This window comes from Danio aesculapii, chromosome 20 (assembly GCF_903798145.1).
Source record: "Danio aesculapii chromosome 20, fDanAes4.1, whole genome shotgun sequence".
Taxonomy (NCBI): domain Eukaryota; kingdom Metazoa; phylum Chordata; class Actinopteri; order Cypriniformes; family Danionidae; genus Danio; species Danio aesculapii.
Genome location: NC_079454.1, coordinates 1643688 through 1660220, shown reverse-complemented (window position 1 = coordinate 1660220; position 16533 = coordinate 1643688). Strand labels below are relative to the sequence as shown.

At 39.0% G+C, this 16533-nt stretch overlaps 1 protein-coding gene across 2 annotated transcripts in view; it reads right to left on the bottom strand.

Moving 5' to 3' along the window:
• Positions 1-59: 59 nt before the first annotated feature.
• map3k5 (mitogen-activated protein kinase kinase kinase 5) overlaps positions 60-16533 on the bottom strand; it is an 83167-nt gene continuing 66693 nt past the window's right edge. Inside the window, exons 21-31 of one of the 2 annotated variants that reach the window (XM_056480672.1) lie at positions 14553-14570; positions 13466-13652; positions 11191-11359; positions 10204-10389; positions 9690-9795; positions 7924-8167; positions 6724-6836; positions 6370-6482; positions 4136-4212; positions 897-993; positions 60-690 (exon numbers count right to left, since the gene is read on the bottom strand). In XM_056480672.1, the coding sequence (XP_056336647.1) occupies positions 933-993; positions 4136-4212; positions 6370-6482; positions 6724-6836; positions 7924-8167; positions 9690-9795; positions 10204-10389; positions 11191-11359; positions 13466-13652; positions 14553-14570 (1274 nt within the window). In that variant the 3' untranslated portion in view covers positions 60-690; positions 897-932. Of the gene's footprint in view, positions 994-4135; positions 4213-6369; positions 6483-6723; positions 6837-7923; positions 8168-9689; positions 9796-10203; positions 10390-11190; positions 11360-13465; positions 13653-14552; positions 14571-16533 lie in introns of both variants that reach the window. The other variant, XM_056480671.1, reaches the window with a different exon arrangement.

The window sequence follows — 16533 nt, the reverse complement described above, 5'->3', positions numbered from 1 at the left end:
CCCGGCCCTTAGGGTTAGGGGTCATGTACCCATCATTGGGTGGGAATAATTGACAAAAATGTTTTTCAACTCTTTTATTCACTTCAGAAGTGAAATCTGGATTTGCACACAATGAAAGCGACAGAATGCAAAGACGGATCATGCAAACATCAAACTTGTCCATTACATGATTGAAACTTCACATAGCCCTGTGTGTGCATGTGTGTGTAAGATAATAAATAATCACTGAAATAAAAGCACAGGATGATTCTTTTAGACGTGTTCTTCAGTTATAACTTAACTTGTTATAAAAACTGGCATCAGCTAAACTCTTCAGTCTCCAGAAAACGACGACTTGTGCTGCTGAATAACCTGATATAAGTGCTAAAACACACGCTGAGATATCCTCTGTGCTTCTGGATAGCAAAACATTGTGCAGTTTATACATATATAATCTCAGGAATGTACCTCTAGAAGACTTTAACACATAGAAACACAGTACTTTTGACTCATAATTGAGTTTTTCATAGCTGTAATTCTGCTAATATAACTAGCGTTGATTAAAAATAATAATAATAGATTTGGAGACATTACCCAGGTTATAAATGATACATGTACAAATATATAAAACACATACATGTCTTTAGTTTCAACGTCTTTAAACTGCAGACGGGAGAGATTTGGACTGGAAAAGCTTCTCAGGACACGTTTCTGTAAACAAATATCAAAAATAAAGCAAACCTCCTGTATAAAGATGCTGTAACAGCACTGGCGTATCAAATGCGTGGATCCTTGCGCAACTACAATTTCACCGATCAATAAAAAAAGGAAAAGTTCACACACATATTTACATTAGAATATTTAAAATGCACGTTTACGTGATATAAACAATCACACGAGAGTTGAATTGTTCCCACCGGACATATTTGGTTGTGTGTGGATGGCGGTGGTCCTCAGCCGGGCTTTTTTCTGTGCGCTGTGATGGCGCTCCACAGTTTACACAGGACTCCACCTCTGCAGACACAACACAAGTATCACCCAGGATTCACTGTTTACATTACATGGCTTTAAACATCGGCGGACCGCAGTGCTGTTCAGACTACATGACTTATTCTTTGTCTTTAAAGGGGACCTATTATTTATACTTTTATTATTTGGGTCATTCTCATTATAAAGTGCCTTTGAAGTCCCACAAGATTGAATCAGTCCTATATGAACATAATGCGAAAGAATTAAGTTCTGATGACTTGATATCATTGGTTAAACCTTTACACACATGCAGGTGGAATTATAAGTGTTTTCAAATAGGTTTTAGTCAATTTTTGGATTATCTTTCATTGAATGGATGTGATTTTGCCATGTCCCACACACTGCTCAGCCAACTTCAGTCTAAAAACTAGATAAATTAGATCAAATTTCTTATATTCTAATCGACTTTAACAAGTTATTTGCTAAATACGTCATTTTAATAACTTTTATTGTGTGTTCATTACATTATTAATCATTTTGCATGTGTCCTTGAGCTGTCCACCCTGTCATGAGGTGGTAAATGCCCCTTTAAGAGACCCTCTGATGTTCTCATTGGCATCCCCGTGCCCAGTTTGCCTTTCTTCAGAGGAGGTTAAACATCAGCTGTGCACACACACAGTGACTATCTACATGTATGTTTCCTATTTTTCCTCATATTGTGATTAAAACTGAATGTTATCAAGCTTAACATGTCCACCCTGTCATACTGAAATATTAATTAATATAAAAGAAATTAAAAATATAGCTTTTAAACTGTACAAAGAGCTTCAATCGGGAAACACTTCCCCAGCTGCAGGTACAACCTGTGTTGAATAAATGCTGTCTTTAGCCAAAAATGTCCTCCGTGATTGTCCACCCGGTCACAAATCCTTTAGGGATAGCATTAGCATTGTTATTGACGCTTTATTTATTTATGTAATATTATATTGTTAATTAGTTTTTATGTTACAGCACTTATGCACACACAAACACACACACACACACACACACACACACACACACACACACACACACACACACACACACACACTACACCAGATGCAATACATGAGTGGACAATACAAACCTTTTGGCAATATCTGTCTCAGTCTACAGAAAGATTATCAATATAGTGGAGCTCATTGACTGTTTGAAATATAAATACATGCCAATGTCCACCCTGTCATCTTGTTTTCCACTGCCATGTTCAACTTTTATGAAAATAAACAAGTTATTTGTAACCTCAGCAAAACATCTTGTGTGATTTCTTAAATAACCAATAAGGGCCAGTTAATATTGTTAGAAAGTTTGACACAATATTATAGATCTTGGGTTTTATTTTGAAAAGAACGTGTAATGATTGCAGATTTTATTGGGGAATAAATGTTTTGTCCATTATTTCATTAATATAAATAGACTATCTTCATAATCTATAAAGTTGGGTTGGTAAAAGGACACATCACCTTTCTGAAAATAGACATTTTATAATCACACTGCAATGAAAATATACTTATATTATACTTTAAATTTGTCCATGACAGGGTTGACACAATTTAAGGTTTGTTTACTGTTTTTCTGCTTGTAGATTATTTATAAAAAGAGCAGGAGCTTGACCAACATTCATTTCTTACAGCCTAAGGTCTGATTAATACAACAACTACGTGCTTAAATCAGAAATCTCACTTTTTTTGGAAATCCTGACGTCTTAAAGGCAGTTTATAGTGATAATGACCCATTTATGTATTATACTTTTTTACAAGATGTAATGTAGCATATAAATAAAGTTGGCTTAGTGTAAAAACGTTTGTTTTAAAAGAAAAACTTATGTTTTAGTAAATTATAGTAATTATTATTACTGTGTAGCGCTGCAGGATTTGGAAAAAAATGATTTTGCGATATTTTATTTTTGCAATTAATATTGTGATGAATACCGCTTCACAAGTTGGTTTGAAAAGCTCTATTTGGAGGTTTTCTAGGGGTTTAGCTGTATTCAGGTACAGAAATTGAACAATCACAAATTTATTTTCTTACTTTGCTTCGTCTCGTTTCAAGTAAAAATATTGTTTTGTTTTCACCTTCAGAAGAAAAACCAACAAGCAAAATAACGTGCCAAAGAGTACACTTGAATAATCTTATCTTCGCTTTGAAATGTAGATATTTGGACAAGAAACAGGACAAAAATCCCAAGTAAGGAAAACTTTTTTGCCATAAATCATATAAACAATTAAATACAAATAATCTTTGTTATACAGATGCAATGAGAATTATTAAACGCCCATTGAATTTCTTTTCTTTTTAAAATATTTCCCAAATGATGTTTAACAGAGCAAGGAAATGTTCACAGTATGTCTGATAATATTTTTTCTTCTGGAGAAAGTCTTATTTGTTTTATTTCGGCTAGAAGAAAAGCAGTTTTTAATTTTTTAAAATCCATTTTAAGGTCAATATTATTAGCCCCTTTAAGCTATATATTTTTGATAGTCTACAGAACAAACCATCATTATACAATAACTTGCCTAATTACTCTAACCTGCCTAGTTAACCTAATTAACCTAGTTAAGCCTTTAAATGTTACTTTAAGCTGTATAGAAGTGTCTTGAAGAATATCTAGTCTAATATTATTTACTGTCATCATGACAAAGAGAAAATAAATCAGTTAGAGATGAGTTATTAACACTATTATGATTAGAAATGTGTTGAAGAAATCTGCTCTCCGTTAACAGGGGGGCTAATAATTCTGATTGCAACTTTAATTACAAACTTCATAACTGTTTGTGTCCAAATGTTTAAATGTTCTTAAGTTTTTAAGCTCTTAAAAACACATGCAAATAATAAACCTTCACACTATTATGATTAAAATTAGCAGTGACTCTACAATGCCCCTGTGTTCTGTGTCTCCTGGTCAATTACTCAACATTGCAGATCTTGCGATGTGACTATTGCAGATGTGCACAATGCAATATCGATGCTGAAACCATATATATTGTGCAGCCCTATTACAGTGTTTCTAAATGTTCTTTCTGAACAGTAGTGTGATGCATATTGAATATAATCTACTCGTGTTCTTGGCTGTTTGTTTGAGTACTATAAGCAAATCAAAGCGTAATACAGCAGATTATATAACAAAACATCATAACAGTTCACATACCGTAACCTCAAAGTCTTTAAGTCATCTCTGGTGACGTAATGAAGGATGTCATCAAGACTGTAATCTTCAGCTATTATCTGTGTGTATGGACAGAAAATAAATTCATCTGTTCATTTCAGATCAACTCAAAAACAGGTTGACTATAAGAATGTTTGTTCACAAAGCAAGTCTAAAGCGCAGGGTGCAGAAACACTAAGGGCATGTCCTAGTCCAGTTTTGCTATTTTAGGGATGGAAAAACACACTCTGCACCCCGGTGCATGGTCTAACAGGGTTGAGCTTATTCTCTAATGAGTTCTGAGTGTGTTTTGAGCATAACGTATATTAAACCAATCAGAGTCTCGTCTCTCATTCCCTTTAAGAGTCAGTTGTGTCGCTCCATGGAGCATTTGCATATTTACATGGCGACTTTGTAAGTGTAAAAACTAAACGCTTCATTAGCGAGATAACAGTTAAACAGAGCATCTGCAGCGCGAGGATAAAGAACGAGCCTCCTCGAGCACCCAAACACTGCAATACTTTTTGATTTTCTCTATAAATAAAACTTGTATCAGAGCTGCAGCAAGGGTTTGTCAGCAGTGTTGGTTACATGTAACGGCGTTACGTAATTTAATGATAAAATAAAAGTATCAGTAATTCATTACAGTTACTGAGATAAAATGTGTAACTAAATTACAGCTACTTATGAAAATCTTAAAGATTACAAATGGAGTTACATCTAGAACTACTCTTTAATAATCTGGGATATGTTGAACAATATTGATCTGTTGCTTTGGCTGTTTTTAATACGCACGATGCCTTCTGATCAGGCCATTTATTAAAGCCGTGCTATTCTGCTATAACTACATTTCTCAGTAGCGTGTCGGTAGCGTCGCTACTTTCTAAATCAAATAGCTTTTCAGTAGCGAAGCTATTTTATTAGTGAAGTAGCGCAGTAGCGTTCACACAAGCTACATTTACTGATCACGGATCAATAAGTGACAGAACCGACATTCACAGAGCTGTGAGGCCGGTGTCTAGCTGATGAAAATAAAGCCATATGACGGCCATGATTTCTTCTTCTTCCTGTTTTTCGGTGGTCAACAAAGTTTTTGGTGTGTTACTGCCGCCTCTCGCTCTGGTCGGTGACGTTGATGGAAAGATGACTGAGGGAGAGGTGGTCTATATATATATAGTTTACTGAAGTAAAGGCTGAAGTATACTATGGTAATTACTATTAGTTCATGATATTTACTAATGATACTACATTATGTAGTGTAATTTATTAATGAAGAGTTGTAAATATATACACAATATAATGCTCATTCCTAAATATTTCCCTTTAATATAAATTACTACAGTATTGTAAATGTGTAACACCTGGTGTTATTGGATTTGTAGTGTTTGCTGTTATATATATAATAATTTGTTTCTGTTTAGTTCAGCAAATTATTCATTCATTCATTTTCTTTTCGGCTTAGTCCCTTTATTATTATGAGGTCGCCACAGCGGAATGAACCGCCAACTTATCCAGCATATGTTTTACACAGCGGATGCCTTTCCAGCTGCAACCCATCACTGGGAAATATCCATACACACACAGCATATTATTTAACATAAATAACTGAACTGAACAATTCTGCCTCATCTGTTTCATCGACAGGTTTATTGATCACTGAGATCTGATTGATTTGGATTTAAGTTGCTTCGATTTAAAAATGAACATTGCAAGAATAGCTTAGATGTATTTGTTTTAATCGCAAATGCCACAGAAATCCCCCTGCACAACTAACAGAACTTTAGATTTTGTAACAACAGTAAGCAATGGTTTTGTTAAGGTCTGGTTTTGTGGTGGCTGTACTTTAATATTACTAATATTATTAATATTGTAAAGCTCACACTGCCTTGGTATAAACGCTTGAAAATGATTTAGCTGAAAATATCCATTACAAACTTAAAAGTAATCAAAAAGTAATCAGATGTAATCAGTTACTTTACTTTTATAAAGTAATTGAAAAGGTGCACTAGTTAATACATTTTAAATAAGGTAATTTGAAATCTCTGATCTATTGCTTTCCAAAATAACCTCACCAACACTGTTCCACAGGACTGCGAGTGCAGATGCACGCTGAACTTAGCTTTTAGACATGATATGTGAACACTCCTACACATTATTCGAAGATTTTCAAGTCAGGAGCTATATTTAGTCTTAGGATGTTTTGGAAATACAGGTCCAGATGGTGAACAGTTTCTGACCGTCTCTATGGAATCAGCATCGGCCCCGTGGAGTTTGAGCCACTCCAGAAGCTGCTGGTCTCCACCTCCGTCCAATGAGCTGCGGGTTTCCACGAGCTGCTGCACGGGAGCATCTGTCGTAAACACAAGATCACATTCACACTCAAGTCAACAGCACTTTAGCGGTGTGTTTATCTCAAAATAACTCCACAACGCAGAATGCTGATCAGCCAATCAGCATCAAGTGTTTAACAAGTCTGTATTACACATAATAATACGGAAAAATAAACTAGTGCTATGGAACACTGGGAGAATTAAATAATGAACACGGATGGAGGGAAGCAGCTGTTTTTATCATTTGAACGTCAGCCTCACCGATGGGTCCGGTTCGACACTTTAATAGTTTGATCTCCTGTTCTCTGTCCTCCAGGACCTGCTGCAGGATGGCCTGATACTCTCGCTCCTTCTCTACTAATTCCTCCAACAACCTAGAACACACAAGCACAGCCATTTATAAGCCTGTAAACAGATGACAAGAACTGTAGGTGAAAAGAAGCGTATGTGCAATTCTGCATCGATTCTGAGATTTTCTAAACACATCGCCATTCTCTCTAGATTACACTCTGAGCTTTATAACAGCAGATGGTGCTCTAGGCTAGTGTTTAACAGCAGACGGCGCTCTAGGCTAGAGTTTAACAGCAGATGGCGCTCTAGGCTAGTGTTTAACAGCAGACGGCGCTCTAGGCTAGTTTATAACAGCAGACGGCGCTCTAGGCTAGTTTTAACAGCAGACGGCGCTCTAGGCTATTTTGAACAGCAGACGGCGCTCTAGGCTAGTTTTAACAGCAGAGGGCGCTCTAGGCTATTTTTAACAGCAGACGGCGCTCTAGGCTAGTTTTAACAGCAGAGGGCGCTCTAGGCTAGTTTTAACAGCAGACAGCGCTCTAGGCTAGTTATTAACAACAGATAGCGCTCTAGGCAAGTGTTTAACAGCAGACGGCGCTCTAGGCTAGTTTATAACAGCAGACAGCGCTCTAGGCTAGTTTTAACAGCAGACGGCGCTCTAGGCAAGTGTTTAACAGCAGACAGCGCTCTAGGTAAGTGTTTAACAGCAGATGACGCTCTAGGCTAGTTTTAAACAGCAGACAGCGCTCTAGGCTAGTTATTAACAGCAGACGGCACTCTAGGCTAGTGTTTAACAGCAGACGGCGCTCTAGGCTAGTTTTAAACAGCAGATGACGCTCTAGGCTAGTTTTAAACAGCAGACAGCGCTCTAGGCTAGTTATTAACAGCAGACGGCACTCTAGGCTAGTGTTTAACAGCAGACGGCGCTCTAGGCTAGTTTTAAACAGCAGACAGCGCTCTAGGCTAGTTATTAACAGCAGATGGCACTCAAGGCTAGGGTTTAACAGCAGACGGCGCTCTAGGCTAGTTTATTATAGCAGACACTACTGTAGGCTAGTTTTTAACACCAGATAGTGTTCAAGACTAGTTTTAAACAGTAGATTGGCTCTAGAATAGTTTTAAAGCTGCATATATATTTATATATATATTTTTTTTATAAAACACACTTGCCTTTTGGTTTCTAGCTTCATGCGTCCCAGCTCCATGCTGATAGACCTCTGCGCGCTCTGAGACTCGTGGGAAACTGTTGAACTGAGCGTGCTCACTCCAGAGGTGGCCACAGTGTCGTCATGATGAACGAGTGCTGGTGCCATGTCCTTGAGCGCAGCGTTTCCCTGCGGGACCGCATCATCATCGATGTCCTCTTGCTCGGCGGGGTCACTCTCTGATGCTAGCGTGAAGTGTGGACGCAATTCTGAAGGCAAACACATGAAATGAACAGTTCGGTAACACTTTACTCGAAGGGGTGTTCATAAGACCTGTCATGAACCCTTTATGATCATGATATGACATGTCATGTATATAAATGAGATGTTATGCATGCTTATGACAACTGTTAAGTGTCATTCGCTCAGATATGACATTTTAAATGAAAAGATGACAACTTGACATAAACAAATACATCACAACCTGAGACGGCGCTCCAGGCTAGTTTTAAACAGCAGACGGCGCTCCAGGCTAGTTTTAAACAGCAGACGGCGTTCTAGGCTAGTTTTCAACAGCAGACGGCGCTCTAGGCTAGTGTTTAACAGCAGACGGCGCTCCAGGCTAGTTTTTAACAGCAGGCGGCGCTCTAGACTAGTGTTTAACAGCAGACGGCGCTCTAGGCTAGTGTTTAACAGCAGACGGCGCTCTAGGCTAGTTTATAACAGCAGACGGCGCTCTAGGCTAGTGTTTAACAGCAGACGGCGCTCTAGGCTAGTTTTAACAGCAGACGGCGCTCTAGGCTAGTTTTAACAGCAGACGGCGCTCTAGCCTAGTTTATAACAGCTGACGGCGCTCTAGGCTAGTTTTTAACAGCAGATGGCGCTCTAGGCTAGTTTTTAACAGCAGATGGCGCTCTAGGCTAGTTTTTAACAGCAGACGGCGCTCTAGGCTAGTTTTTAACAGCAGACGGCGCTCTAGGCTAGTTTATAACAGCTGACGGCGCTCTAGGCTAGTTTTTAACAGCAGATGGCGCTCTAGGCTAGTTTTTAACAGCAGACGGCGCTCTAGGCTAGTTTATAACAGCAGACGGCGCTCTAGGCTAGTTTTAAACAGCTGACAGCGCTCTAGGCTAGTTTTTAACAGCAGACGGCGCTCTAGGCTAGTTTTAACAGCAGACGGCGCTCTAGGCTAGTTTTAACAGCAGACGGCGCTCTAGGCTAGTTTTTAACAGCAGACGGCGCTCTAGGCTAGTTTTTAACAGCAGACGGCGCTCTAGGCTAGTTTTAAACAGCAGACGGCGCTCTAGGCTAATTTTAATAGCAGACAGCGCTCTCATGTCATAAACATAATTGTCATAAAGCCATTATAAATATTATAATAGCATCATTAATATATTTTTTACCTCAACGACTGCTGAATTTAAATGAAATATTAATGACTTTCTTAAAATTTATTTGACAGAGTAACCAAATTAATCAGATATTTTAATGACAAATCAGAAAAACATTCATGACACATTTATAACGCCTCATAACAATCTTGATGATGATGCTATCTTCATAATGCCAAGTCATCATAATAAAGTTAAAGACCGGTTGTGATGTGTTTGTTTACATCAGGTTTTATGATCAGCCCCTTCAAGCCCCTTGTCTGTTCCACAGGCCTATTATAGGACTACTATATTAATCAGCCAATCATCAAGTGTTTAATAAGAGCAGGCATCAAACATTCACAGGAACTGTATCAAAGTGCAGCTACCAAACTGTTTTAGAAAAAAAGGTTTTGTTTACCAGGCACCAATATGACGATGGCAGTCTGCACAGCCTTTCGAATGATGTTATCCAGGGCAAACATCCAGTGTGGCTTGATGTTGTGGTTCCGCAGGACTTTATTCACCTGGAGAAATACTAAACATTAGGCAACATTGAACTTTCTTTCTGAACTATCCACTCTTTTTGACAATGGATTTATGTAATTCTAGATTAGGAGACATTCAAGATATATAAAAAAGGCAAGGTCCAGTTACCACAGACTTGAACTTCTAAAGTATTGATTCCCTACAATGAAATTCAAGTGTACCAGTACTTTTTAAAAACATATCTTCCTTTGTTTTCTCTTAATATACACTGAAAATCCCCTCACTGTACAAACAGCCTCAAACTATTTATTTGATTCTGTCGTAGAAGATTTGGCCTTTCTAAACCCCGCCTTTTAGAAAGCCTGCTCTGCTCTGATTGGTCAAACTGCTCAGCCTCTTGTGATTGGTTTACTGCTTAGAGTGCATCTCAGAAATAAACCACTCACCGCGTCCTGGAAGCCGAAGAGCGCCACCTGCAGTTGGCTGATCGCCGTGCTGTCAAAGTCCAGCTCCAGTTTGAGCTGAGAAAGTGTGCTGGCGATTATTTTTCTGTCGGCCATCCTCACGAAATCTCCCAGGCTTGCCACGAGTGTGGAGATATGCTGGTGCTTCAGTTTGGTCTCCTCAGACCCCTTTATAAACACAGAGAATGGACAGACTGCTTTTTAAAAAAATTAATGGTTAACAACACAAGCAACAGACTTCAGAGGACTTCTAGTTGGTGGTTCATTCCGCTGTGGCGACCCCTAATAAATAAGGGATATTTATCAGAGGTTGCCACAACGGAATGAACCACCAACTATTCCAGCATATGTTTTATGCAGTGGATACCCTTCCAGCCGCAACCCATCACTGGGAAACACCCATACACACTCATTAACACACACACACACTCATACATTCATTAATTCATTTTCTTTTCGGTTTAATCCCCTTATTAATCCGGGGTCGCAACAGCGGAATGAACCACCAACTTATCCAGCATATGTTTTACGCAATTGATGCCCTTCCAGCCGCAACCCATCTCTGGGAAACATCCACACACACTCATTCACACTCATACACTATGGACAATTTAGCCTTCTCAATTCCCCTTTACCACATGTCTTTGGACTTCCAATTTCGCCATAACACACTCCAAACACGAAGAGGGTGCAAGTTAAACACCTTCCACGGCACCCGGAGGAAACCCACGCGAACGCAGGGAGAACATGCAAACTCCACACAGAAACGCCAACTGAGCCGAGGCTCGAACCAGCGACCTTCTTGCTGTGAGGCAACAGTGCTAACCACTGTGCCACCCTCAAGTGAAATCAAATAAGTGCGATATAAATTAGAACAAGATCAAGTTTGTTTAGCATAGCATTTGACAAATGTGATCTTATGCTGATTTATGGTTCAGCTCCTGATCACACAGCTGTGTTCAGTCTTACCTGTGTGAGCGCCTCTAGCAGGTGAAGCACTATCTTCTCTCTGTCTTCGGTCAGGATTCGATGTAAAGTCGCTCTTCTTTCACTGTCCTTCTTCAGCATGAAGAACCCGGAGTCCTTCTCTTCTGGGGACGGCGGTGCGCTGTGGTCTTCAAAGTTCTCCACAGGAATACTGGAGCAACATGTGTGGAGACGAGTATCATCATGTGAAAATAGTTTGGAGTTGTCCATATCAGGACTTAAATAATTATAAGATCTTTAGGACGTCTTAATTTGTGAAATAAAACCTCCATAAATGAACAGAATTATACAACATGAACAGCAATAAGTCATTCACTTCTATTCAAACACTGAACTGAAGTGTGATCAGTGTGTTGGTCTAGAGCTTCAGGTGTGTGTTGTGAACGCAACTTCCAAATTCCTCCAGAATGAGGAGAGACGGAGAAGCTCATCCAAAAAATCAGGCCAAAAGTGCATCTGCAGGATCTGAATTATAGGCTGTGCTCAGTGACTCTCATTTCACTTTTGTTCAGTTGATAATGCCAGTGTGATGTTGTTCACCTGAGCTTTTATCTGACACATTTTAAGACCTGCCAAAAATCATTATGTCCTTTAATTGTGTCCTGATATGGAAAATCAACTCGGTCAGTACTTTTTCACAAGACTGTGTATTAGCAGAACAACCGAAATCCCCAGATATAGTGATAAAGACACTACATTACTGATGGGACAGTTCATATTCGAGTGTATTGTTTGGTTCACAGGTGTGTGTTTTTCTTTTTTAATCACAAGCTAACTTAAAAAAAAGGAACAAATGGACGTACAAAAATGGAGAAAGAAAGGGAAGAACATTTATAACAATTAAAGAAAATAATTAAACCATTCAAACTTAAGTGATAACATTATACAGTAATGCGGTCAATGTACTGGGCCGTTGTGGTGAAGAAGGAGCTGAGCCGAAAGGCAAATCTCTCGATTTACCGATCAATCTACGTTCCTACTCTCACCTATGGTCATGAGCTTTGGGTCATGAACGAAAGGACAAGATCTCGGATACTAGCAGCCAGAATGTGTTTCCTTCAAAGGGTGGCAGGGCACATTCTTATGGATAGGGTGAGGCGCTCTGACACTCGGGAGGAGCTCGGAGTAGAGCCGCTGCTCCTCCACATCGAGAGAAGCCAGCTGAGGTGGCTCAGGCATCTGTTTCGGATGCCTACTGGACGCCTACCTAGGGAGGTGTTCCAGACATGTCCCACTGGGAGGAGCCCTCTGGGAAGATCCAGAACACGCTGGAGGGACTATGTCTCTCGGCTGGAGGAAGTGTCTGGGGAGAGGGAAGTCTGGGGTTCTCTCCTAAGACTGCTGCCCCCGCGACCCGGCCCCAGATAAGCGGCAGAAAATGAATGAATGAGTTTTTTGGTCTAGTTTCTAGTCCAAATATCTAAAAATTCTTATATCAAGAAGCATTTTCTAGACAAGCAAAACCGATTGTCTTGTTTTCAGAAATAAAATACCAAAAATGAAGTGAGTTTTTCCTTAAAACAAGCCAAAATAATCTGCCAGTGGGGTGAACAAAATAATCTTGTTTTTCCTTTTGATATTTTATGTCAGTTTTTGATTTTTATGATTTTTATGATTTAATTGTTTTGACATTTATGATTATTTTGGCTTGTTTTAAGGAAAAACTCACTTCATTTTGGCATTTTATTTCTGAAAACAAGACAATCGGTTTTGCTTGTCTAGAAAATGCTTCTTGATATAAGAATTTTTAGATATTTGGACTGTAAACAAGACCAAAAATCTATGTAAGAAAAGCATTTTATGCAGTGTATTGACAGTTTAGGTGGCAGTGGCAGTGGTGTAAAGCAACAAATTACAAACTCTCTGTAATCGAGTAGTTTTTCACAGCTCATCAAACTGGGACGGGCTCAGTCAGAAGTTTCACTAACAGCGGTCATCATCCAGGCGCAGCTTCTGGAGGAGTTGATGAACTCTACACTGTTTATCAGCACATAAAGCGCAGCTACTCTCTCAAGAAAATCCATCTCAGACGATTTGCAATGAAACTGGAGTCGTGAGGCAGACAGACGCCCCTCACATGACACAGATCCACATCTAATGTGACGTGAATTAATCAAGTAAACTCAAAATGTTCAAGTGTCCAATTACGCATGAATATTGTGACCTTTTTGATCTGCGCCTGGTGTGATCGGACCATAAGAGCTGAAACACGCTCCCACATCACAGGATGAGTTGGATCCTGCTTGTGTGTGCTTACCTCAAGAAGAGCGAGCGATGACCTTTGACCTCCCTCTCGCTGTAGCTCTTGCTGCTGCTGTTGCTTGGCCTGAAGTTGAAGGGGTTTGTGCAGAGCTCATTGTCGGGTGAGACGGAGCCGTACTCGCTGCTGCTGCTGGTGTCCTCCACCACCACAGGAACAGGCAGAGAAATGCTGCGCAGGTACTCTACAGCACACAACACAAGCTTCTTATAGTTCATTCATTCATTCATTCTCTTTTCGGCTTAGTCCCTTTATTAATCTGGGGTCGCCACAGCGGAATGAACCACCAACTTATCCAGCACATGTTTTATGCAGCGGATGCCCTTCCAACCGCAACCCATCACTGGGAAACACCCATACACACTCATTCCCACACATACATTTACTACAGACACGGGGAGAACATGCAAACTCCACACAGAAATGCCAACTGACCCAGCCGAGGCTCAAACCAGTGACCTTCTTGCTGTGAGGCGACAGAGCTAACCACTGCGCCACCGTTTCTTCCAAATCTGCTGTACATTTTAGTTTCGTTTTTGTTTCTTTCATGATTGTTAGTTTTAGTTTTGTTTCTATTTTGTGAACATTAGTTTTAGTTTCAGTTTTAGTGTTTACAGGGTTAACAGAACACGTCCAGTGTCGACCAGAGCAAAGTTTAGTGTTTGCACAGCTTACATTAACTCTTGCGCAAACCTCTCAGTGATAAAAATAAAACAACAGACAAAGGCACACAAATGCATCACTCAAACTTAAGGCAACTTTTCTTTCAATGTTAGAAGCTAAAGCATTTTAATTAAAGAAGAAAATAGTTCATTGTCAAATACTCCATTATCTGAACCTCTTTTTGAACATGGCCTCGGATCATTGTGGACTGACAGAAGCATAAAACACACATAATGTAATCTTAATAGAATAAATAAATACATATATTCTGTATTTTAATGAACATTTTCTGTTTTGAACAGTTAGTTTCAGCATTTTGCGTGCTGACTAAACTAAAAGCACAAGAATAAAAACAAATATGAAAGTGTTAATAATTCAATCAAACAGTTAAAACTGAAAACTTCAAATGCATAAGACTCACCGGACCCTGGTGTAAGAGCTGTGGAAAAAAGAGGAGAGGAAGTACTTCAGTCATTTCAAAGAGAGAGGTTATTCCCAGGTTATATTTAGGTCATAATAAACATACTGAATATAGACCGAACATGAAAAAGAAATGATAAGTGCTACACTGAAAATGATCGGTCTGCCTCAGGAGGCCAAATATTTACTTAACAATGAGGATTTATGAGGATTTCTCAATTTCTTTATGTGTGAATGCAGTTCAAAAGCCGCCTCGACTTTAATTCAACAATAAACGTTAATCGAGTGTTACAAATTTACAGGTAAAAGTCAAGCATCAAATAAATACACTGCAATCACTTCAAATGAACAACAGATTTAAGAAAAAGGAAGCCTGACGTAGCCTAAAACTAAGCAGTCACTTTTTCTGGCCCACATGTAGAAATACTATTGGAATTTATAGTATATACTACAGTATAACTATAGTATATACCAGTGTTTCCCAACCCTGTTCCTGAAGGCACACCATCAGTCCACATTTTCAACCTCTCCCTAATCAAACACACCTAAATCAACTTACCATAACATCAGAAGAGACTCCAACACCTGAAGTGAATGGGTCAGAAAAGGGAGACATCCAAAATATGTACTGTTGGTGTGCCTCCAGGAACAGGGTTGGGAAACACTGGTATATACTATAGTATAACACTACTTTATAGTGTTTCCGAACCAAATTATAGTAAAGTGTATTATACTGATATTATTTCCAACACTTTGTTAAAGCGGTGATCCACTGCTGTTTCATGCACACACAGTTATTTACATGTTAAAGAGTTGCTCTCGTGTTTAAGCATGGCTCATGTTTCACAAGATTATTTGGGCAAAACACAGAATATTTCTTTTCTTGAAAGTCTTGGTTTCAAGTGGTCACGAATCTTGTGTTGTTGTTTTACTAACTTTAACATACTAATAACCAGGGCTTGACATTAACACCTTCCAGCCTGCCAAATGTGGGTAATTTCAGCTTTTTCAGCAGGTTAGACAGACACTCATCATTCTTAAATGGTCGTTTTCCTAAAAGCAGTGTTCGACAATAAGCATGGCCCAATATGCCTGCAAATGCAATCTTAAAATAAAGAAGCAGCACGACCGATAAAAGAAAGCAGGTGAAAACCGAATGACAGGATAATCACTCGCGTGTGCAGGTGATGTGATGTGCGCAACCCGTTTCCTGGCGCACAGCAGCCGTGCCTGGAAATGCAATTGCTGCGATCAGTTCTCTTTGAAATAGACTGGCCAAAAATCGATGCTCGTGCTCTCACAGACCTGCTTCTGCTCTCAAGAGCTCCAGATGTTTTTAAAAATGTCTTTTTGCAACCAACACCAGTTGCCTTTCACTTGAACCATTCATTGAACAGATTATTATTAGCCTAACCTTATGCACATGATCATTTGTTCATTATGTTTTTCATCTGCTTTCTTTTAATTATCATTTTTTACAATAACATTGCTTTAATAGGAGATTATCTCTCCATTTATGTGTAGTTAACTGCTGATCTGAGAGACCGAGCCAATTGTTTAGATGGCAATTATTTTATTTTTAAATGTCATTTGCTAGTTTTTTTTTGTAGAAATAAAAAGTTTAATAAAAAGTACACCTATACAGCTATATTTTGCTTGTTTTGACACATTAATTAAAAATTGTGGCTAATAAATAATTAATTATTATTTTTACAAAATAAGAAAATTGTGATAAAGAAAATAAATCTTTAGTGTTGAGTCCTGAAAAGTCATGTGAAATAAAACGAACTGCAATGCGACGCTATGAAACCACAGCCCATTTGTTCATGCACATCGAGAAAGCTCATACAAAAGACACAATAAGTGAAATGAATGAGGAGGCATGTGGGCATAACACAACATCTAAATCAAGTCATTTTACCATGTCAAAGCATTCGAGCCTTCTCATTTATAGCTCCTAAACTCTGGAATAGCCTTCCTGA